Source organism: Nilaparvata lugens, chromosome 10 (assembly GCF_014356525.2).
Source record: "Nilaparvata lugens isolate BPH chromosome 10, ASM1435652v1, whole genome shotgun sequence".
NCBI classification, from domain to species: domain Eukaryota; kingdom Metazoa; phylum Arthropoda; class Insecta; order Hemiptera; family Delphacidae; genus Nilaparvata; species Nilaparvata lugens.
The window spans coordinates 33,794,015-33,815,685 of record NC_052513.1 but is presented as its reverse complement, the minus strand read 5'-3'; the positions used below and the strand labels follow the sequence as shown (position 1 = coordinate 33,815,685).

The 21,671-nt window shown below is 34.4% G+C and overlaps 2 protein-coding genes across 3 annotated transcripts in view; both read left to right on the top strand.

The window, feature by feature from the left end:
- LOC111051685 overlaps window positions 1-21,143 on the top strand; it is a 96,392-nt gene extending 75,249 nt beyond the window's left edge. For both annotated transcript variants that reach the window (XM_039436709.1, XM_039436708.1), the window contains exons 3-13: window positions 1,627-1,698; window positions 4,616-4,804; window positions 5,728-5,775; window positions 7,606-7,797; window positions 8,599-8,666; window positions 9,237-9,735; window positions 11,241-11,334; window positions 12,511-12,677; window positions 13,618-13,761; window positions 15,924-16,109; window positions 17,163-21,143. In XM_039436709.1, the coding sequence (XP_039292643.1) occupies window positions 1,627-1,698; window positions 4,616-4,804; window positions 5,728-5,775; window positions 7,606-7,797; window positions 8,599-8,666; window positions 9,237-9,735; window positions 11,241-11,334; window positions 12,511-12,677; window positions 13,618-13,761; window positions 15,924-16,109; window positions 17,163-17,578 (2,075 nt within the window). In that variant the 3' untranslated portion in view covers window positions 17,579-21,143. The remainder of the gene's footprint in view (window positions 1-1,626; window positions 1,699-4,615; window positions 4,805-5,727; window positions 5,776-7,605; window positions 7,798-8,598; window positions 8,667-9,236; window positions 9,736-11,240; window positions 11,335-12,510; window positions 12,678-13,617; window positions 13,762-15,923; window positions 16,110-17,162) is intronic.
- On the top strand, window positions 18,202-19,668 carry LOC120353193 (putative mediator of RNA polymerase II transcription subunit 26). Its single transcript, XM_039436000.1, has one exon. The coding sequence runs from the start codon at window positions 18,202-18,204 to the stop codon at window positions 19,666-19,668; it is 1,467 nt and encodes a 488-aa protein (XP_039291934.1).
- Window positions 21,144-21,671: the final 528 nt, after the last annotated feature.

The following is a 21,671-nucleotide window of genomic DNA, read 5'->3' as shown; positions in this document are numbered from 1 at the left end:
CGCAGCATAAAATACTTGGGAACTTATGATTTTTGCTCGTTTCATAAAAATGAAGAAGTCTTGGTAAATGTGAACAATATTGTCACTAAGATGTACCGACACTAGAAAAGCATAGGACGTCGAGCATGTAGAGGTGCTTACAGACTTATGCGCCACGAACATGTGCATTTCACTTTTCATCAGCTGATTCTTTTCATATTATATCTGTATCATATAAATAAAATATATAAATACATCTGTACAAATACAGATAATAACTTAATAAGCATGTCATCGGCTGATGAAAAGTAAAATGCGCATGTTAGTGGCGCATAAGTCTACGCACCTTATAAAATAGTGCGTTTCCAGTGAGTGCACTTACGCCACTTGCTAATGTCAGATGTTTCCGTTTTTGATTATTGGCAAACATGAAAAAATTGAAAAATATATAACTTATTTAATATGTATTTTCCCTGAATGACAATCAACTCTGGAACATAAGAATATCAAGCCACTTGAATCATAGGTAACCAGATAGATTTAAGTTTCATTCAAAAGCTTTTCAATACTGATTTTACTAACTTAATTGAATGCTTTTCAATTTAATATTGTGTTACAAGAATATCTAAATTTGTATTCTAATTTTGTCATAGATGAAGTGTGAAATGTATGTAATTGATTTCAATGTTAGTCTAATATAAATTATGTGAGCTATTCCATCAAGCAAAAGAAATAATGAATTGAGGGAAAATAATTTCATGAGTTGGAGACGATTCATTTTTCCTAAATTTAAACAACTAAGCTATTGCAGGTGCTTTTAGTCAGAATAAATGGTAAGTTTCATGATGTGAACAAGTTATTTTATATGATTATTCCATAAGTCTTTGGGTTTTTGTTGAATTCATGGAAGTTTTGTTTCTTAGAGATGATGAATGAGACAGCAGCATGATCCCTGACATATCCATAAATGAAATTATTTGAATTCAAATTCAAATTTATTGATTCACAAATAAATATATACAACACTTTCACGACAAAAAATATATATATATATAAGAATCAAAGTTTTGTTTCTTAGAGATGATGGATGAGACAGCAGCATGATCCCTGTCAGATCAATAAATGAAATTATTTGAATTCAAATTCAAATTTATTGATTCTCAAAAAAATATACAACACTTTCAAGACAAAATATATATATATAAGAATCTACACCTGCAAGGAAATCTTGCCTCAATCAACTTAAAATTAATTTGAAAAGGCTGCTATCATTTTACAATAATATTGAATTTTTGGAAAAATTCCTCAATCAACTTAAAATTAATTTGAAAAAGCTGCTATCATTTTTCAATAATATTGATTTTTTGGAAATAATCTCTATTAATCAAATTAAATGTTGATGTTAAAACAGTGTTTTTTATCTTCAAATCCTTTTTTGCCTCAAATGTATACAGATGTCAGATTCAATTAATTAATAATCAGTAATATACCCGATCAGATCTTTATCATTCTACCACTCTACCAGTTCTATGGTCAGCTCCATTATCTTGTCACAGATCTACCTATCACAGATCTACCTCTTCTTAAATAAACTCAATGTACAATTTACTCCTGTTAATTAGCTATTTAATATTTTCTTTTTTTCAGATGGAGCCGTTAACGAGAACAGTATACTAGAGGGCCGAGCAAGGAACGGGAACCCAGTTTTCTCACAGAATGGTGAGTAGTGTAAATGAATTTGGAAAAAACAAAAAACCGCTGTTGCGGCTCTATCTTCAACTTGCTTTTGAGAATCCCCTCAAAATCATGCTAAAAATGTATTAAGAACCCCTCTATTTATGCACATTTCTGTCATTATTTCACTATAATTTTTTTTCATTCCTCTAATATTTCCTATCAATATCCCATCTCTCTACTTTTATTGACCGAGCGAAGTGAGGTCTAAGATTCAAGTCGACGGTTTGGCATTTCTCTTAATGTTTAAATGTTTATATGTTGCGCATTTACGGTGAAGCGCGGTAATAGATTTTCATGAAATTTGACAGGTATGTTCCTTCTTTAATTGCGCGTCGACGTTTATACAAGGTTTTTGGAAATTTTGCATTTGAAGGATAATATAAAAGGAAAAAGGAGCCTCCTTCATACGCCAATATTAGAGTAAAAATCAGACTATAGAATTATTCATCATAAATCAGCTTACAAGTGATTAAACAGATGTGTGGAGAAGCAAGTCTATAGCTGTATTTTCCATAAGGTCTATAGTTTCAATCAGGTACTTGTGGATGAGAATACTGCGTGAGGTCTACTGTTCACAGAACTACCAGTGTATTTCTCATAATAACAATATCGTGTCACCTGGCTGGCTTAAGTATGGTATTAGAGTTTCCAGGTCGCCCGTGATCGTTTAAGGTCCTCTATGAAGTATCACACTTCAAATTACTCTAATCTTTATCTCATTTACTCTTCTGTATCAGTTGAACCTTTCTGTGCACGCATTCATACTCAACAATCTATCAAATTATGAATTCGGCACTCCCAATTTTTCCAGTAGTAAATTGAAAAAATTGTTTTGTATACTTCTTATTTTTCTAGTAGTGAATTCTAAACTTTGTTTAGTAGACTATTCTCCCAATTCTCCTATTAGTAAACTCTGAAATTGTTGTGTACAGGACCAAGATGCCTACACAATGGGACCGTCTACGGAGAGGGGTCAGCCATGAGCACATCCAGCGATTACCAGTTGGCAAACGCATTTATCCCCAACAATATATCAATTTATAATTTCTTCGGCACTCCCGATTTTTGCAGTAGAAAATTCTGGAATTTGTTCAGTAGACTCCCAATAGTAGTAGTTCTAGTAGTGAATTCTAAAATTCGTTTAGTAGACTCCCTATTTTTCTAGTTATGAACAAATAACTCTATAGAGCTGGAATTGTAGAAACAACCCCTGTGAAGATAGGAAGGAAAAAACATTAGAGAAAATGTCAAAAATTGAGAAATATCAGAAATAGCTAAGGCGAGCAACTCGGCAAGCGAAGCCAGCCCGTTCATTCCACCTTCAAACTTTGGCGAGCGAAGCGAGCCTGTTCACTCCTCTTTCAAACTTTGGCGAGCGGAGCGAGCCTGATGATTACATATAAAACTTGGGCGAGCGTAGCAAGCCACTGGTCAAGCGAAGTGACCCTATACACATAACTTTCAAAATTGACCTGCGAAGCGAGCCTGTGGGCAATTGTAAACTTAACAGAATGTACAAAATGGCATATCTGCTTTGTACTGCAATCCCATATACATGTATGACTGTATGAGCCAATCCTTTGCATGTACATATTTTACAATGTTTGGCAGTTCGTCAAAACAATAAAAACAATAAATTGTTCATAAATATAAACAACAAAAAATACAAGAAGAAGAACAAGTCAATCAATCAATCAATTAATTAAAAACAACCTGTATGAAATGAAAATTCAAATGAAATGCTGTAAATTTAGATATGTAAACTAGTTAAGAATAATATTATTATTAAATAAAGTCCAAAACAAATGCTGTACATTTCCTCATTGCTGTAAATTAGTTGAGATTTATGATATGACAGATATGGCAGAACCCCCCAAGAACTCTTCCAAACTATAAAATTCCCTGTTCATCAGCCAGTTTCCCAGGCATTCCTTGAATTCCCTTTTATTCTTCAAATTTGTGATTTCTTTAGGGAGAGCATTTAAAATCTTTTTAATCATATACTGAGGGCTTGTCTCAAAAAATGTAGTTCTATGGGCCTGAATTCTCAATTCTCTATTATTTCTAGTGTTGTATCTGTGAATAGATGCCCCAGTGAGCCAGGACTCTCGCAATTTGAATCCATACATTGCACATTCATGAATATAGAGGCTAGGAAGAGTAAGCATTTTTAAACTTTTAAATGACCCTCTACAGGAGGTTCTTGGAGATTTCTTCAAAATCATCCTGACAACTCTCTTCTGCATCCTGAATACCCTTATTGAGTCCTGTGAAATCCCCCAAAACATTAAGCCATAGGTTTAATCCTCTCTTTCTTATCTTTTTCTTCCATAATGATTCAGGTAAAACTGGTCTGACTCTGTCTTATCATTAATGTTTCATCATTATCTTGTATAATATGTTATACTAAGAAAACATTAATATAATGATTGTGATTTCATATTTTGGTGAGAAGATGCAACCTCTGAGGATTTGAGAACTTACAATCTGTGAACTTCACGTTTTGAAATCTAGAGGAACTGGAAATAGGTCTCTAACTATTCACAATAGATTATGCAAAATTCCAAGTGAATCACCACAGTAAATGATTCAATCAAGGAGACTACTTCACAAGTGTGGTTATGGTGATATCAGTATGAGTATGATTGCTTCAATACAGTATTATACAGTTTATCTTACAACTTATACCATAAGAAACGTATACAATAATACCACTCCAAGGGATGGTTTAAGGGACCCGATAGGGCAACAAACCCGGGGTGCAGGGGGCGGAGCGCCGAGTAATAAATCAAATTTTAAAATTGGTTTCGTAGTTCCCCAATCTACCTAGCAGTAAATTCTAAAAAAATATGGATTCCCAATATTTCAAGTGATAAACTCTGCCATTTTTTGTGCACAGGACCTGGATGCCTACACAACGGCACCGTCTACGGAGAGGGGTCAGCCATGAGCACATCCAGTGATTGTCAGTACTGCTACTGCATCAAGGGCCAGCAGCACTGTGTCACACCACAGTGTGTGTTAACCATGCCGGGGTGTCAGCCGGTCTTCAACAAACACTCCTGCTGTCCCATCAAGTACAACTGCAGTAAGTCTCACACCCATGCATTATTCCGTGAACTGATCCCTGGTCTAGTGTATGCCTAGCAGCCTAGAGATCCCGGGTCCAACTGCAGTAAGTCGCACACCCATACATTATTCCGTGAACTGATCCCTGGTCTAGTGTATGCCTAGCAGCCTAGAGATCCCGGGTCCAAACACTACCTCCGTAAACAAAGTCGTAGTGCATTCGTGTGACGTCAGCACAGGTAGGGCTCCTACACCAATAAAAACACTAGCTGATATAGATCAGCTGAAATCAACGAATTTTTATTGGTGTAGGAGCCCTACCTGTGCTGACGTCACATGAATGCAGTACGACTTTGTTTACGGAGGTAGTGGTTCAAACCCGCTCATTAACAGAAGTTTCTGACCAGGTCACTCTCGGATGGGCACGTTAATTGTCGGTCCTGGCAGAATTATGATTCATACTATTTGCTCTGTGGGAATAGTCCCAATTAGAACTTGTGAGAATAATGTTTTCACTGTCGGTCCCAGCTGAAGTATGACAGTCGTAAGGCCCATTGAGGCTTTAATGTTATATACAGGTGAGGTGGGATCTTCCCGCAAGGGTCTCCCCACCAATAAAAGCAATACGAATTTACCTTTTATTATTCTCGTTATCTTTATAGAATAATATCAGTTGCTGAAATGTGTTGGCTACAAGGTAAAAAGTTCATGACAGGAGCGTCGTTGGCAGGAGGCGAATATATTGGTTATGGTTGTATCTTTCCTGCATTCTCAACTTAAGAACATGGTTTCCACTATCCAACCCGGAACTCTTTAGAGCAGTCTTATAAATAATATATTATTACGCTTTTGTAAGTATGTGATAAAGTATTATGATTTTGTATCAACCTGAAAAGCTGTTTATTTTTCGATAATAAATATATATTATAATTCATTTTTCAGGTCATTCAATTTCAACTACAACATCACAGCCAATTCCTCGAAGCAAAGGTATGATGAAATAATTTAGTGCACTACAGCCGATAAAATGTAATTCAATGTAAATCAATTAAATTCTACTTCTTAGAGGATGATACCAGGACTTCCTATATACCGGAATCGCGCCTACAAAAAAAAAAGGCCGCCGTAGGTGGTGGCCGGCATTGATATTTTAAACGAGAACTAGACGAACTGAGATTTCGACAAACTGAGACGCTCTCTAACAGCTGATTAGTGATTTTTTTCCCAGTAAGAATTTCTATAAGACCACCACATACGGCGGCCATTCTTTTTCTAGGCTCAGAACCTGTAGTATGTAGGAGGTCCTGATAATACGCCACATGAGGGGGTCAGAATACAAGGGGTCCTAGTGACATTTTCAATTTTTTTGAGTTAGCTACAGTAATCGATAGCTGAAAGTGGTAAAAACTCTAGTATACAAGAGGTATTAGCGTAAGTCTAATCAGTGCTGACATCTGGTATAAAACTTATAAACTACATTTTCAAACAGCTGTTTATTTGATTAAACAAGGGGTCCAAGTGACTTGGATCCCTTGTTTACAGGACAACGGTTGCTTGTATCCATCAAATTCAATTTAACCTTGATTAAGCCATGTCACCAAACAAAAGATACCTCAAGAAACAAAAAGCGAATCAGATATATTGCAATGAGGTCATTAATCATTGTTCAATTACTGGTAAATTTGATAGATTTATGTGTAGCTAGACAATAGTTTTGTTTGGTAAACAAGGAGTACAAGTGATACTTCTTATCACTATTTAGCTGATAATTGAGGAAGGAGAGCAATTTGAGACATGAAACTGTACGTTTGATTTGGTAAAAGTATACTGAATAGTTATAGGAATAGGTGAATATCATTTATATATTCATTATTCATTTCATGAATGAAGAATCAACTAATGTAAGTAAACTTTCTCGAAACTGACAATATGTCACTTGGACCCCTTGTATTATAACCCCTTAACATAAAGTCTAAACTTGAGCTTTGGTTTGAATGGACCAAGCTAATAACAAACTGTATATTTATTTTTGTATGTTTTACAAAAACTAGAAAATCCTTTAATCAATCGACTTTAAATTTTGAACTCTAATTGAAGCTACAACCGGTTGTGGCCGATTACGACATTGTGTGGAGTCTGAATCAGTTGATTTATCGAGTGTTCAAAGGACTAGATAGTGGCATGATTGGCCGAGACCGGCCGTTATATTAAAAAATGAAAAGGATACTAATATATACTAGTAGTTCTGTGAACAGTAGACCTCACTAAGTATTCTCATCCACAACTACCTGATTGAAACTATAGATCTTATGTAAATACAGCAATAGACTGGCTTTCTCCACACATCTGTGTAATCACTTGTCAGCTGATTTATGATGAATAATTCTATAGTCCGATTTTTACTCTAATATTGGCTTATGAAGGAGGCTCCTTTTTCCTTTTATATTATCCTTGAAATACAGAATTTCCAAAAACCTTGTATATACGTCGACGCGCAATTAAAAATGGAACATACCTGTCAAATTTCATGAAAATCTATTACCGCGTTTCGCCGTAAATGCGCAACACATAAACATTTAAACATTAAAAAATTAAGAGAAATGCTAAACCGTCGACTTGAATCTTAGACCTCACTTCGCTCGGTCAATAAGACCAGTTTGACAATTTACCGATCGAATGGGAATATTCCCGGACAATGATGATATATAATGAAATTAATTAAAATTGAATCAAAAAGTAATGAATCCTATGAAGATACTATCAAGTAGCCCTTTGGAAATGAATGTAAAATGATATTATATCTATCTGTGTTGAATACAGGGTGCTCTGTGAATGGCAGTGTGTACGAGGAGGGTGATAGGCTGGACGGTTTGGCGCGCAAGTGTGAGACCTGTTACTGCGTTCTGGGAGCAGTGAGATGTGAACCGGTCACTTGTTCAGTGCCCAGTGGGGCCAAGCAGCACTGCAAACCGGTCTTCTCGGACCTCCACTGCTGTCCTATAAGCTACAAATGTTTGTACAGCTTCATTTCACTTTATTCACTCAAACTCCTGAATCCTTCATATCTAGTACTCAAATGGCTACTGCTCAATTGATTTGAATTTCATTTTTTTTTCACTTAAACTCTTACATTTTGTACCCGAATCTGACCATCTATCTATCTATCTAAGAGTACTTCTATCCAACCATCTGAAATGTTGGTCGAGCTTCATCTATTACAATTTTTATTTAATTATCTTCATTATGATTTTTTTCACAAAAGTACTTCAATTTGATTTAAATTATTTCAATTTTATCACTGAATTTTCACAGATAGTACAAATGTCAAATTTGAACATTGGTTGGTTTGATTTTCAATTGGACTAATATCCAACCATCTAAAATGTTGGTCGAGCCTCATCCATTCCAATTATTTCAATATTGATCTACTTGTCCCTTATGCATTATCTCAGTTTAAACGGAGATAAAGTATATTAAATATCCAGCAACGGATATTCAGTTGCTGGTTTAAACCACATACATAATACATGCAACCATTCATTCATGTAATCGTAGCTGGTGCCTGAACTCTTCAATTTCCCAATTTACATTGTTGTCCTATCAGCTAAAAATGTTAGTGGAACTCAATTTATTTCTTTCATCCTCTTATATCAAGAGAGTTTGTATTTTTCATACTCAAGCTTGTACTGATGTACAATACAGATAGTACTTTATGTATCTAAAGTTTCGCATTTTTCATAGATCGTACTGAACTTGTACTCATGTCTTGTACAGATAGTACTTCAAAGCTAAACAGAATCATTCTATTTCCAGGTAGCCAACATATCTACGAGGATATGCCAAAAGAAACGAGAAACTATAATAGCAAGGAAGATAAAACGGTGAGTACTGATATTGTAATAATATATTACAATAATGATGATTTACTTTGTTTTAAACAATCATTATCATTCAACATCTGAGCTGATTGATATTAGAAAATTCTTCAGTATGTTGAAGACTAGGGCCCAGTTGCACAAAAGCCGGTTAGATTATAACGGCTTCTTTGATAAATTTCACGACGACCAATTAGAGAAGACTTTTTGGAAAAGAAGGCTTGTATTTTTTATTTACAATTGGGTCTCATTTGTGCTTGAATATTAAAAACAATATATTATTATATTTCTTTAAATTAATATATTATTTCTATTTTCTTAGGCCTGATTTCTAGGACGCTTAATAAATATAATAAACAATCAAATCTATGAGTTTGATTGTGAATATTAAAACAATTATTATATTCCATTCTTTAAATATATTATTTCTATTATCTAAGGCCCGATTTCTAGGACAATTGATAAACATAACAGACAGTCAAATCTATGAGTTTAATTGTCAATTAGATTAATAAGTGCTCTAAAAACCGAACCTCATAGTCAAAATCGAATCAAACTAACAACAGTTTTTCACAGGTAGGTTCGGCGTTGGAAGTAAAATCACATCCAGCAGAAACTGAACTCACCCCGTCTACAACCAAGAACAGTTCTACTAACATTGCCCAGACTTTATTCCCTACAAACTCAAAATCCTCAAAAACTCCCTTAAAATCTTCAACAGAAAGCAACTCAACAACAGAAACCGAAACAACAGATCTGACAACACTGGAAAGTCGCACCGAAACAGTTTACGTCACAACAACAGACGCATCGACAACAGACGATTCGACAACAGAAGACTTGACAACATCAGTCTACGATGTCGACTACAGTTCAACGATGGATTCCAGTGAAATATCGACCACCGATGTTGACAGCACAACATTGGATCCAGTGACAACAGGAGAACCTTTTCTACCGACTTTAATACCGTCGTCTACTATTAGAAATGAAGATAATACAACGGCTGAGAGTTTGAAAAGTAATGAGTCGTCTACCACCACTACTATGAAGGCTATACCACCGGAATTAGAAGGTAATTGTTTTAATTTACTTATAATTCATTTATTTATCCGATGTAAACAGACTCAACCACAAATTCCAGTAAGAGCCTTAATGACATATCTAATAGCATAACAGTACGTTAAAAAAGGAAAACAAAAATGTTATAAAACAATTCACTTGAATGGGCTACTTTTTTAATTAATAAAACAATATAAAATCTTATAGCACCCTTTATTTTTAAAAAACTTTGAAATAGTTTAACAAGTTTTCGGTGATATTACACCATCGTGTAAATCGGACGATGGTGTAATATCACCGAAACTTGTTGTTAGACTATTTTAAAGTTTTTTTAAAAATAAAGGGTGCTATGAGATTTTATATTGTTTTATTAAAATAAATGTTATATCTCACTTCATTAAATATCCACAACGATACAGTTTAACTAATAGGAGAGAAGAGATTATAAATTTTTATATAGTTCTATAAAATTTTGCCCAGTTTATTCATGAAAAATATAAGGATCATGTAAACTCACCCACTCAGCTCCATGAATCCAATCCATTTCCTTTCACACAGAGCTACAGAGCTTCTACTGGCTCTTCAGATAGGTATTTTTTACTGGAGAACCTAGAAATTTGAAAATATGTTTCGTAATATTACAATGTAAAGCCTAGATGCTATAATTAGTTTATTTAAATAAGTTAAGACTCATCATTTTAATTAGTCACTCACAAGGATGGTTAACAAATGAAGTAGGCTATTGCAGCTTTTTCAATCTCAATTTATTCAGCTCTACAAAATTATGAATGTTAAGCTGCGTTTACACCAAAGTTATTTACAAAATATTTATTTTTCGTCCTTATAGATTCTATTAGATTGAACATAACTTATCATACACATGATGAACATATGTGTTTGTCAAGTTTCGTTCAATTTAATAGAATCTATAAGGACGGAAAATAAACATTTTGTTAATAACTTTGGTGTAAACGCAGCTTTATTCCTTTCTATCCAAATTGAATGATTTGTTCTTATATATTATGTACTCCAATAATTGTGACATAATCTAGAGGTGCGTACAGATTTACGCGCCGCGAACATGAGCAATTCACTTTTAATCAGCTGATGCCAAGCTTTTATATCTATATATTTTACCTCTTCTGTAAAAATACAGATATAGTCAGCTGATTAAAAGTGAATTGCTCTTGTTCGCGGCGCGTAAATCTGTACGCACCTTAACATGAACCATACAATTCAATGACACCTAATTATTAGTAAAAATACATACTATAATAATCAATATTTAAAATCAGATTATTGATTTTTGAAGAATAATGTTTGAATAAATATATCATCCAAACGGAATTAATACAACGGTAACTAATGAACGAATCTGACGTCAATACAATGAAACGTAATGTTACGGATTATGGTTATTAAACTCAATAGGATTTTCTTGCATCTGATTCATCGACTTTAATTTTTTGTGTTTACTTTTATGGATTATTCTTATATTACACAATATCATTGTTGCAGCTATCCTAAATAGTACTCAAAATAAGGAGCCTAGTGAGGACTACGATTATGATTACAATGAGTCATCATTACCACCCTCATTGCCCAATCTCAGGTGAGTATATCACCATACAAACATAATTTTAAAATTATAATAATTATACAATATGAAATAAATGAATAATATTGTAAATTTTTAAATAACTATTTCTGATCTATGAAAGTACTGTATTTCAGAAGCGATTGGCAATTTATTAGTTTCTCAAAACATATTACGTGAGTGTGACTTCTACACGATAGACTACACAAATAATACCAAAATGAATAAATGACATAGAATAACTCTTATTGAGCTTTGGTCGAAAATCTGAAGTAATTGGCAATCGATTTACTTTTTAAAAAGATCACTAAGGAAACCCTCCTTATATTGCCCCTCTAGGAAAAATCTTCACTTGAAAATGAAAATACTGTTTTGTTTGAAAACTAGACTGATCAAATGCTTGGATTAAACGTGCATAATCCGTGCTTTGTGAATTCTCTCGTGAAGTAATTCAATATATTTAATCAAAAATCATGTTATCAGTTGCTAATGTAGAATAATTTATTTATGAAAACAAGGAAGCAAACAGGATTTCTCCCAATAATGTAGCTAATAGTATAGAAGAAAATCAGTTATTAGATAACATATACACAGTTAAGAATAGTCAAAAATACATTTCATTTTGCTATAATCTATACTATAATAAAGGAAAGAACTGGCTTATAAACGTACGGGATAGGAAAATATTATGTTTAACGCATCATCACATCTGAACTACTGGACTGATTAACTTGAAATTTTGCATATAGTTTCTTAATTAACCGAGGATGGTTATAGGCTGATTTCAATTCTTCAAGATTTCATTACGTCAAGTTTTAAAATAGATCCTTGCGGAGCACGGGTTTCCTGCTAGTCTTCACTAAAACCTCCTGACTTATCACTGATTTCAAACTATGAGAGCAACATTTTTCAAGTCTATTGATGTTACAAGAAGATTTAATTTTTTATAACTTACTAATAACAAAGTTTAATCTGTAGTTTCTTATTTTTTTCTTGTACTTTAAATGTGTCTCCTTCAATCTTATACTGAAATCTTTGTAGTGTCATATTATTTGTCCAAGTTTATCTAACTTTCCTTACTAGCATTTTTGTAACTGGACACCCGCCTAAAAACCCACGGGTTTGGCAAGACCCTCAATTGTTTGAATTGTGAATGAAAACTTTGATTTGATTTGAATTGACATGTTGCAGAATCATTCCATTTGTGGCGGCTGATGCAGTTGTGGCTAAGACAGACACAGGCAGTGCTGTCAACTACGCCAACAAACCACTGCATCCAACACAACAGCGCAAAAACACGCCCTACTACAAACTCAATCATCACACCAACCGCTTCTCACCTCCTACCGAAACTGAAGGTAGTACGGTATTTCAATAAATAATGAATAATAATTCTTCATAGCCTGCAATCAATTTCGCAACAGTTGATTTGGAAGAGGATGGAGCTATCTTTATTCTTTATTGATTTATACAATAAGTACACCATCAAAATGATAGGGAGAGAAAAATAAGGTAACCTTGCGCTATTCCTCTTCCAAATTTATATAAGGTTACTTTACTTTATTTGGCTCTACAGTCCTGGGTGGACTTTGGCCTCCTCAACATGGCGCCTCCAAACACCGCGCTCCTGTGCTCTCCTCCGCCAGTTCGCCACTCTCAGCACACGGAGATCATCTACCACATCATTCAGCCATCTTCTACTTGGTCTTCCTCTTCTCCTAGTTCCAATAATCATTTTAATGGGCTTCTCTCCTCCCCCATTCTCACCACATGTCCCAACCATTCAATTCTTCTTGCCTTTATGGAACGAATTTCCTCCAATATTTCCTCTTCCAATCGCTTCGTCAATCCCATTATTATACCTAGCTCTCCAGATTCCTTCATCGCATATTGGTCCCCATATCCTTCTGAACATCTTTCTTAGAGCTTAAATGACCTCTAAGCTCTCTCATCCTTGTTCAAAATTGTCCATGTTTCATCTCCATGTCACGACCGGTTTTTGTCCTGTACATCTTCTCCTTTGTTCTTCGAGATAAGGTTACACATAGTCCGAAATAGGTCTATCTGCTTTGTCTGACAATGATAGCAAACCAATATCAATAAGGTGCTAATTTTATGACATGAATCTCACTTCAATAGCTTCTGATTGTATTTCCCTACAAATAATTACTAATATTGGTCTGAGCTTCAAAAAATAGTGTTATAATTTTAAAAATTCGATTGAGTCAATAAATGTGTGTTTTATTTCATTATTATAATTTTGTAAAAATGAGACTAACCGCAATGATTGGTTGACAGGTGGATTTGTACCGAAAGAGCCGCCTCTGGATCTCCCTCTCCCTCTCTACGATGGTCCTTATCACTCAGTGGGCTTCAACATTGAGATAACTGTGCCTCCACCAGCTGATCAAGCTTTGCCATCACCTACTGCCAACCTGGAAAGTGAGTATAGTGCGATTTACATCAAACGGACAACATTTCTTAAGCCGTGTCCACACTGAACAAATGTTCGGCAAACATGTTTGTTGAGGAGCTCAGGGACAAACATTTTAAAAAGTTTGGACAATCATTGTTTGTCAAACAAAAAATTACTGTTTTTCCAAACATTTTCAGTGTTGACAGCTGTAAAACACAAAACCTGTTATTCCCACTTACAAATATTTTGTTTGGTGACGCTTCCACACTGGCCACGGGCAAACATTGTTTGTCAAACATAATAAAATTTTTCCAAACTTTTTCAACAAACATGTTTGTCGAACATTTGTTCAGTGTGGACACGGCTTTAATTTATTACAGTTTATCTATTTTCCAAAATTCGAATAAAATACATACAGAGCCGCAAGCTTTTGTCTTGTACAAACCGAATGTAATTTAGTACAATATAACATCTGTTAGTAATATAAGGGACTGTCATCAATTTAAACACCTGTTGAAGGTTTGTAGAGACAGTAATTAATATTTCAAGTCTTCATAGAAGAATATGGTAGGAATAAAAAATGAAATTCAATTACTTGATAATGGCATAATAGCCGAAACATGTCGTAAATAAACAATTTTAATTAAACTTAGATTTCATTTTCTTATTTCTATTCAAGAGTAGCCATAACGAAAAAAAGATGAGAATATGGTATTCTATAACAGCTTATACATAAACACATTTTATTGACACTCATTATCAACGAGTATCATTTATTTTTATTATCGCTATCCAGAAATGTACTTAGACCTACAAAATACCTACAAAATGGAAGAAAATACTAGTCTAATCTCAATTTCAATAATAAATTATGCAAAAGTTTCACTATAAAAGTGACAGTGAATGTGTAATTCCCGGCTTCAATTTTCAAATTAGTTTTAATATTCTAATGAAACTTTCTCATTGATTTGTGTTTACTGGCTTTATTATCAAACCTTCAAAATTGATCATTAATTTCTTCAGGATTATTCTTTGAATGGAGAACCTTTGGCATAGACAGAAAGTTCGGCTATATTTTTTCAAAATTGTGTTAGAAATAGAAAGGGCTATTTTTTTAGCAGGGCCTGCTAAGAAGGGACTTCTCTATTTTTTCTTCCACTACGTATTTTTGTCATTAAATGAGATGGAGAACAATAAATGAATTTATTTAGCTACGAATTTATAAGCTTATAAGATTTATCCTGTATGAGATTTAATGAATTTATAAGCTTATTTAGCTACGTGTAGTGTAATAACTGTAAGCAAGATGAGACGCCTTCAACAACTATGTAAACTAATGCCTTCATCAAATATGTGATGGTGGGAAAAGAACTACTATATGTAATATGCTTTGGTGGTTATAAGATGAAACAAAGGTGAACAATCTACTATATAATTTAATGAATCTTTAACATATATTTACATTTAAACAATCAAGATTACTTTATTATAAGAAAACAATATTAAAATGAAATTAATGGGAAAGCCACTTGCTTGCTGATAAAGATACAATCTTTGTGGTTATGAAAAATTAAAACAGAAAACTCAAAAAGGATAACACCTATCTTTTGAAAATGGCTTCCCCCTTTGGCATCCACTGGTTGAAACGCGACGTTAAAAATCAAAATAACTGATCTAGTGAAATTGGTTCAGATCCCGTCTTATTCAATAATACAATTCTCTTTAAACTGTCCGAACTGCGACATGAAAACTGTATTATAAAACAAGAGCAAAATCTATCCTTTCCACCAGAACAGCCGGACTTTACTCACAAGTTCTAACGAACGAACTTTGCCCCAAAAGCTAAATTTTGGGTATTAATATAAACTCAGTCAATGCCAAACATGAAAGCCATTTCAAGTACATATCTCTATCTGTCGCACAAGCGATAGTTTTGTTATTAGAAACAGAAAGAAGCTAACGTTAATATTGACAACAAATAGAATAAACAATCTTTCTGTCGATGACAAAGATTGTTCAAAGACAAAATACTGTTCATTTAACTTTTCATTTGAAAACTCTAAAATCCTGATCAATATGAGATGAATATATGATTCATATATATTTCCCGTATGACCAGGTGACATAACCAATAATCTGTACCAAATTATCAACGATATTAATCTACTTTTGGATGTGTGTTATCCAGAAATGTGCATCCACAACGGGAAACGCTACCGCTCGGGGGAGGTGGTGGGGGAGCCTGTGTCCTGCAACACATGCATGTGCTACTATGGGGAGGTAGTCTGCCAGGAGCCCAAATGCTCCCTTCCCCCACCAGGGTGTAGCAGGGTACGTGATCCGACCGTCGGATGTTGTGGCCGTATTGTGTGTGGTGAGTTTCAGTTTTTACTTAAATTTCAAAAATCCAAAATCAAAATTCTGAAAATCCAATATTTTAAATATGTGAATCATTTTTCTCGACTTTAACATATTTATTAAAATAGCTCTTCATTTTTTATTAATATGAGATTCAAAATATCTTTTACCACTTTCCTTATCAATCTCTTGTTCAATCACAATACTTCTTTTCAAGTCAAGAATACTACTTATATAGTACCCAAGTACTCATGTGAACTATTTTCACTATCTTCTTGTGTCTTGCACCTGAATTGGAATGAGTTACAATCTTTTTTAACTGTCATTTTTTCTCTAATAAGAAATGAAATAATTTTTCCAGTTTAATTATAACTTGTGCTTTGTGCTTTAAGAAACTTCATATTATTTTATAGTAGCCTTTCCCTGTTTTATGCTCATTGAGGGAGGTGAAGTATGTTCAATTATTCACCACTTTCTATCCTTTTGACACTATTTTCACCTATGTATCTACATTGAAAAGTTCTCCTAGTATATGAACAAGTGTAGTTGAGTTGATTGGTTTATTATTATTGATGGAATATAATAATGTTGATGGAAACACATAAAGAATGCAGGTAGAATAATTAATATTATGTAAAGGATAATATAATAATCAAGATAATTTTTGGAAGGCGCCAATGACATTTTTTTGATTTTTACCAAGGTAATTAAGTAGGTTTTGTTGAATTCTAATAGCCTTGTTATCGATAGAAGAAGATCAATAATTCAGAAATATTTTTAACTGATACCTACATTTGACATTTCTCTGAATGTAAAAAAATATATTAACAAACCTTTGTTACAAATATAATCAATATTTGGTAAATTTGTTAAGTATATTTTATTAAAATTGTAGAATACTTCCATGAATTGTATTCTTTGATTAATCAGTACCTATTTCATGTGTATTGATTAATAGCATTGGGTATTGATTGTATTCATTGATTGCCGGTAATTAGAATTGTGACTAGCACTATGTAAGCTACTGATTAATTAATTAATAAAAACTGTATATTTGTTTGGTTTCCAGGCACAAACGACCTTGACTCGCCCACACGTGTAATCGAGCACATCAACACACCGGCACCCCCGCACGCGCATGCGCCGCACTACTCGTCCCCCACCACCAACCTGCCAGCCTTCACAATAGCTGACAGCGTCGTTTCCACGCCGGATCCATTCCGTGACGTCATCCGCACCGAACCGGCTCCAGATCTCCCGTCTCTAATCGGCGAAATAATACATCTGTGGGACCAGACCACTCAACAGTATGGAAGTAGTACGAGTTCGTTGCCATCTATTACAACAGGGGCTTATGAAGGAGTAAATGAAGATGGTGGTAAAAATGGAACAGGGAACGACAGCCATGGAATAAGGAACGGAGGTTCTGGAATTGAGGACAAAAGTAAGGGAAGTAATGGATATCAAACAATAATAATGGAATAAGGAACGGAGGTTCTGGAACTGGGAACGATAGTCATGGAATAAAGAACGGAGGTTCTGAAACCGGGATCATTATCAGTGGGATAAGGAATGGAGCTTCTGGAATTGAGGACAATAGTAACGGAAGCAATGGAATATCGAACAATAATAATGGAACAGGAAACAACAGCAATGGAGTAAAGAATGGAAATAATGGAGAATGGAGCGTCAGCAATGGAGTAAATAATGTTGGTGATGGAATTGATAGAATCGATGTAGGCTTTGCTACAAGTAGTGAGGAAAATAGAGAAGAAATATATCTGACACCTATTTTCAAATCTAATAAAACAAGGACAGAACCAATACATGTTAAAATTGACGGAGACAACCGTGATGGTTCTTCTCCACATGAAGTTACTATAGAACTATCTAAAATTCCATCTAAGGTTGTGGTTCAAAATGTTGATACAAATCGTGAAACAGAAAATCCACTTGATTCTTTGTTTCTCTCCAGTGCTCCATCGAAAACTGTCGTTCAAAGCATTGATTCTAAACTAGATATTCTTTCAGAAATACCCAAAGCTGGAGTGGTCTCCAAAATTGAGACGCATGTCACCTCAACCGAATCTGTCTCATCAGAAGTTGGAATGACTTCTAAATCGGATAAAAATGCTGAGACATCAACTTTGAGAAGTGGGGTGAATGGAGGCCTACCTCAAGTATCTAATGACAAATATGATAAGGTTTCTTCTACAACTGGAGACAGATCTTCTACAGGGAATATTGTAACTTCATCATATCCTACAAACCACAGAACATCAAGTATAAGTTCTACTACACCTCGAGTTCTGGAAACAACTTCAAAACTCTCAGACCCTTCTTCATATTTATTCTCTACAGATGATTCTGATGACATTGATGACTCGGAAGCAGAATTGAAAAACGAGGAGGACACTGATTATAGTGACAATTTTTCTCTAGATAGTGTTTTCAAGTTTTTCTTCGACAGCGGCAGTGAAGCATCGGAGGCCAGCACTGTGAAGTTGCCTGCCTCAGAAACTGTCACACCTCCCACTTCAACTTCAACCTCAAGAAAACCTGTTTCCCTGAAAACCCCAATTTTCCCCGTCACTAGTACAACAAAACCATCCGCCATCAACAAAACTTCACCATTGAAAATTTCCACCACCACACATTCCCCTGTGAAGGTCTCCCCTGTCAAAAACACATACTTCAGTAGCAGAATCACTGCTAAACCTGTGAAGGACATCATTAATAACTCACATAAAAACGTGACGACCACCAGTAATCTCAGTAAAATCGATGTTGATGTAGAAGAAAATCAACCACAAGAAGTGAGATTAAGCCCTGATGATCTTGATAAGATTATTGAAAGTGAGAAACTGAGAACAGAGAAACCAATCATTTATATCAACCGGTTTCATTCTGTTACAAACGACCTCAAAAATCGTAACAGGACCAGAGTACCTGGAACGATTACAAGAATTCCTCCCAGTGGAATAGGTGGTGCTAACAGGAATAATGGAACGAAACATAATGTAACAGGAGCTGTTACTCCTGGTAGTAACAAATTTGATGGCGTGAGGAATGGAACAGTTAATAAGTTTGGGAGTTCGGTAACTGGTGGTAATAAATTTGATGGTTCAAAAGGTAATGGAACCGTTAATAAATTTGGAAGTAACAAGTTTGATGGTGTAAGGGGCCACCACAGTAATGGAACATTGAATAAATTCACCGGTTATGCAGCTTTGAACCGTGCGCCTGGTAGCAACAGAAACGTAACAGGAGGTGTCATCAAGCCGCTGAATAGAATACCAGGAGTATACTCCAGGGTACCAGGTACTGTTTCTAGAATAAGTAGCACAACGGCTAAAAGCAGTACTGTGACAGATGACGAGGTGCAACATATATCTGCAGTGCAGCCAACTACAGCGGATCCCAGTGCGGTAACCGGTCTACTGAAGTTGGCCGGATGTAATATCTATGGCAGAATGTACCGAGTTGGCAAAATAATCACGGAACTGTCGGGGCCGTGCTTGGAGTGTATGTGTACAGAGGTGGGTGTTCAGTGTAGGCCATTGCCTTGCTCATGAACAATACAGTCTAAACAAACAACTGTGGATCTCATTTTCTAATAATAGTAACAAATGGTCAGTTTCCAGTATTTTTTCTTCAAACTTATGTAGGCCTACACTATAAAGGTTTCTTCAACCCTGAATGTAACTACTACGTAGGTCCACGTTATATATAATGGCAGTGGAGAAAGATAGGAGAAAAACGTTGCCGAACCTCTGTCTTGTCAATGCATTCTTAAGACGGTAGCTGATACAGGTTTATTGATGTAATAATTGTTCATTCTCGTTTAAAATAATCAATTCTATTAAGCAATAAATTATATTTTCAATAATTTCATAATCAATTTACATAATTAGGATGAAATATTTTATCAATTAATTATTAATTCAACATTGTTAAAAGACGATCTGGCAACAGAGCAAAGCGAGAAAGAGATAGCGCTATCCGCTTTGTTGAATGAAAGACAATGATAGAGCAATACCATTGCTAATCAAACACTGCCATTATAACGTGAACCTCACTACAAAAAGTACTTGGTATTTTGAAGGTCTACTATAAATAATCTATGAAAGTAGCCTACCTACTTAATTTCATAGACATATATATTTTGAACGATTTTTAATGCATTGTTTTGTGTTATCCTGAAGGAATGCAATATTAACCAGTATATTAAATCAGATTTAGGCTATTGTTTCCCTTTTTCCAACAAACTTATAGGAACTTGTAGAAAATACTGAAACTCTCTCATTTCTTTGTAGCTAGCTCAGTAATTTTTCATACTCAGTGAATTATATCGAGTGTGCGGTCAGAGAAAACTTCTATACTAGAACTAAAACCTAAATATAAAACTTCTAGATTGTTTATTCTGAGATACGGTATAGTGTGATAATCTCACTGAACTCCATAGGAGATCAAGATGTTTTTATTAACTATTCCAATATATTATCATCATCAAAAATGTTATTGAGACGTCCTCGGACTATCTAGTTTACGAATATTTAAGGATCTAGAAAATTTATAAGTGTTTGAAAATGTTGAACTTTCCGAATCATCAATATTACTTGAATAGTTTCACATTATGAATAATGTTTTTATATCATGAATAATGTTTTTATATTATGAAGAACATTTTAAATCATTCATTAAATCCGGAAAAATGTCAAAATTGAATGAATGAACGCTATACAGATTTGTGTAGGTTCCATACCGTTTCCATATTATCCACAACGCTATAGGAAACATTATTTGTTCAACAAAACAATAAATAAATGTATCTTTGTAAATAATTATTTCTCTAGAATATTGCTTGTTAATGAAATATTGATAATTAGTTGCGTTTGTGAATGAATTGGAAATTTGTCTTTTTTCTGATCATTAATATCAGAGCCTCAGATAGATTTACATTTTTGGTTCATGTTCTATTAAATTATCGAGTGTGCCATTTCCATTACTTTTGTATGAATGTGTGAACTGATTAAACACTTATATCATATTTATTCTGCCTTGAGTTTTATTCAATATTCTCCTGATAACTCATTTTAAATTATTCTCCTTTATAATATAGAACCATGGACCAGTAGGCCTATATTGAATCAGACTACTTTAAGCCACGATTACACCAAGATTAGTCAACATTATTTTGTTTACGAATAGTTTTCTTAAAAAAAGTTGTAGATTTTTTCTGTAGAGAACAAGTTAAATTTTGCTGTGCTTTTCAAGAAATTTGCTGAAATCTCAGTTGACAACTCTCGTGTAGGCCAATAAACGTAGCACTACTAGGTATCTAGTTTACCTTACTCATATTTTTATAATCTTTACTACATACTCAACATTTACCTTCTACATGAATGAATTGATGTTTCCTTGATGAAGTCTAGTGTCTTGGGCCCTGTTTAGTCGTAATATCTCACCTTACCTCATATAGACCTATTATTTGATCAGACAAATGAAAACATAGGCCTACTTATTACCATGAAACACTGTATTTTGCCTGTCACCTTTTGTCTCATCATAAAGACTA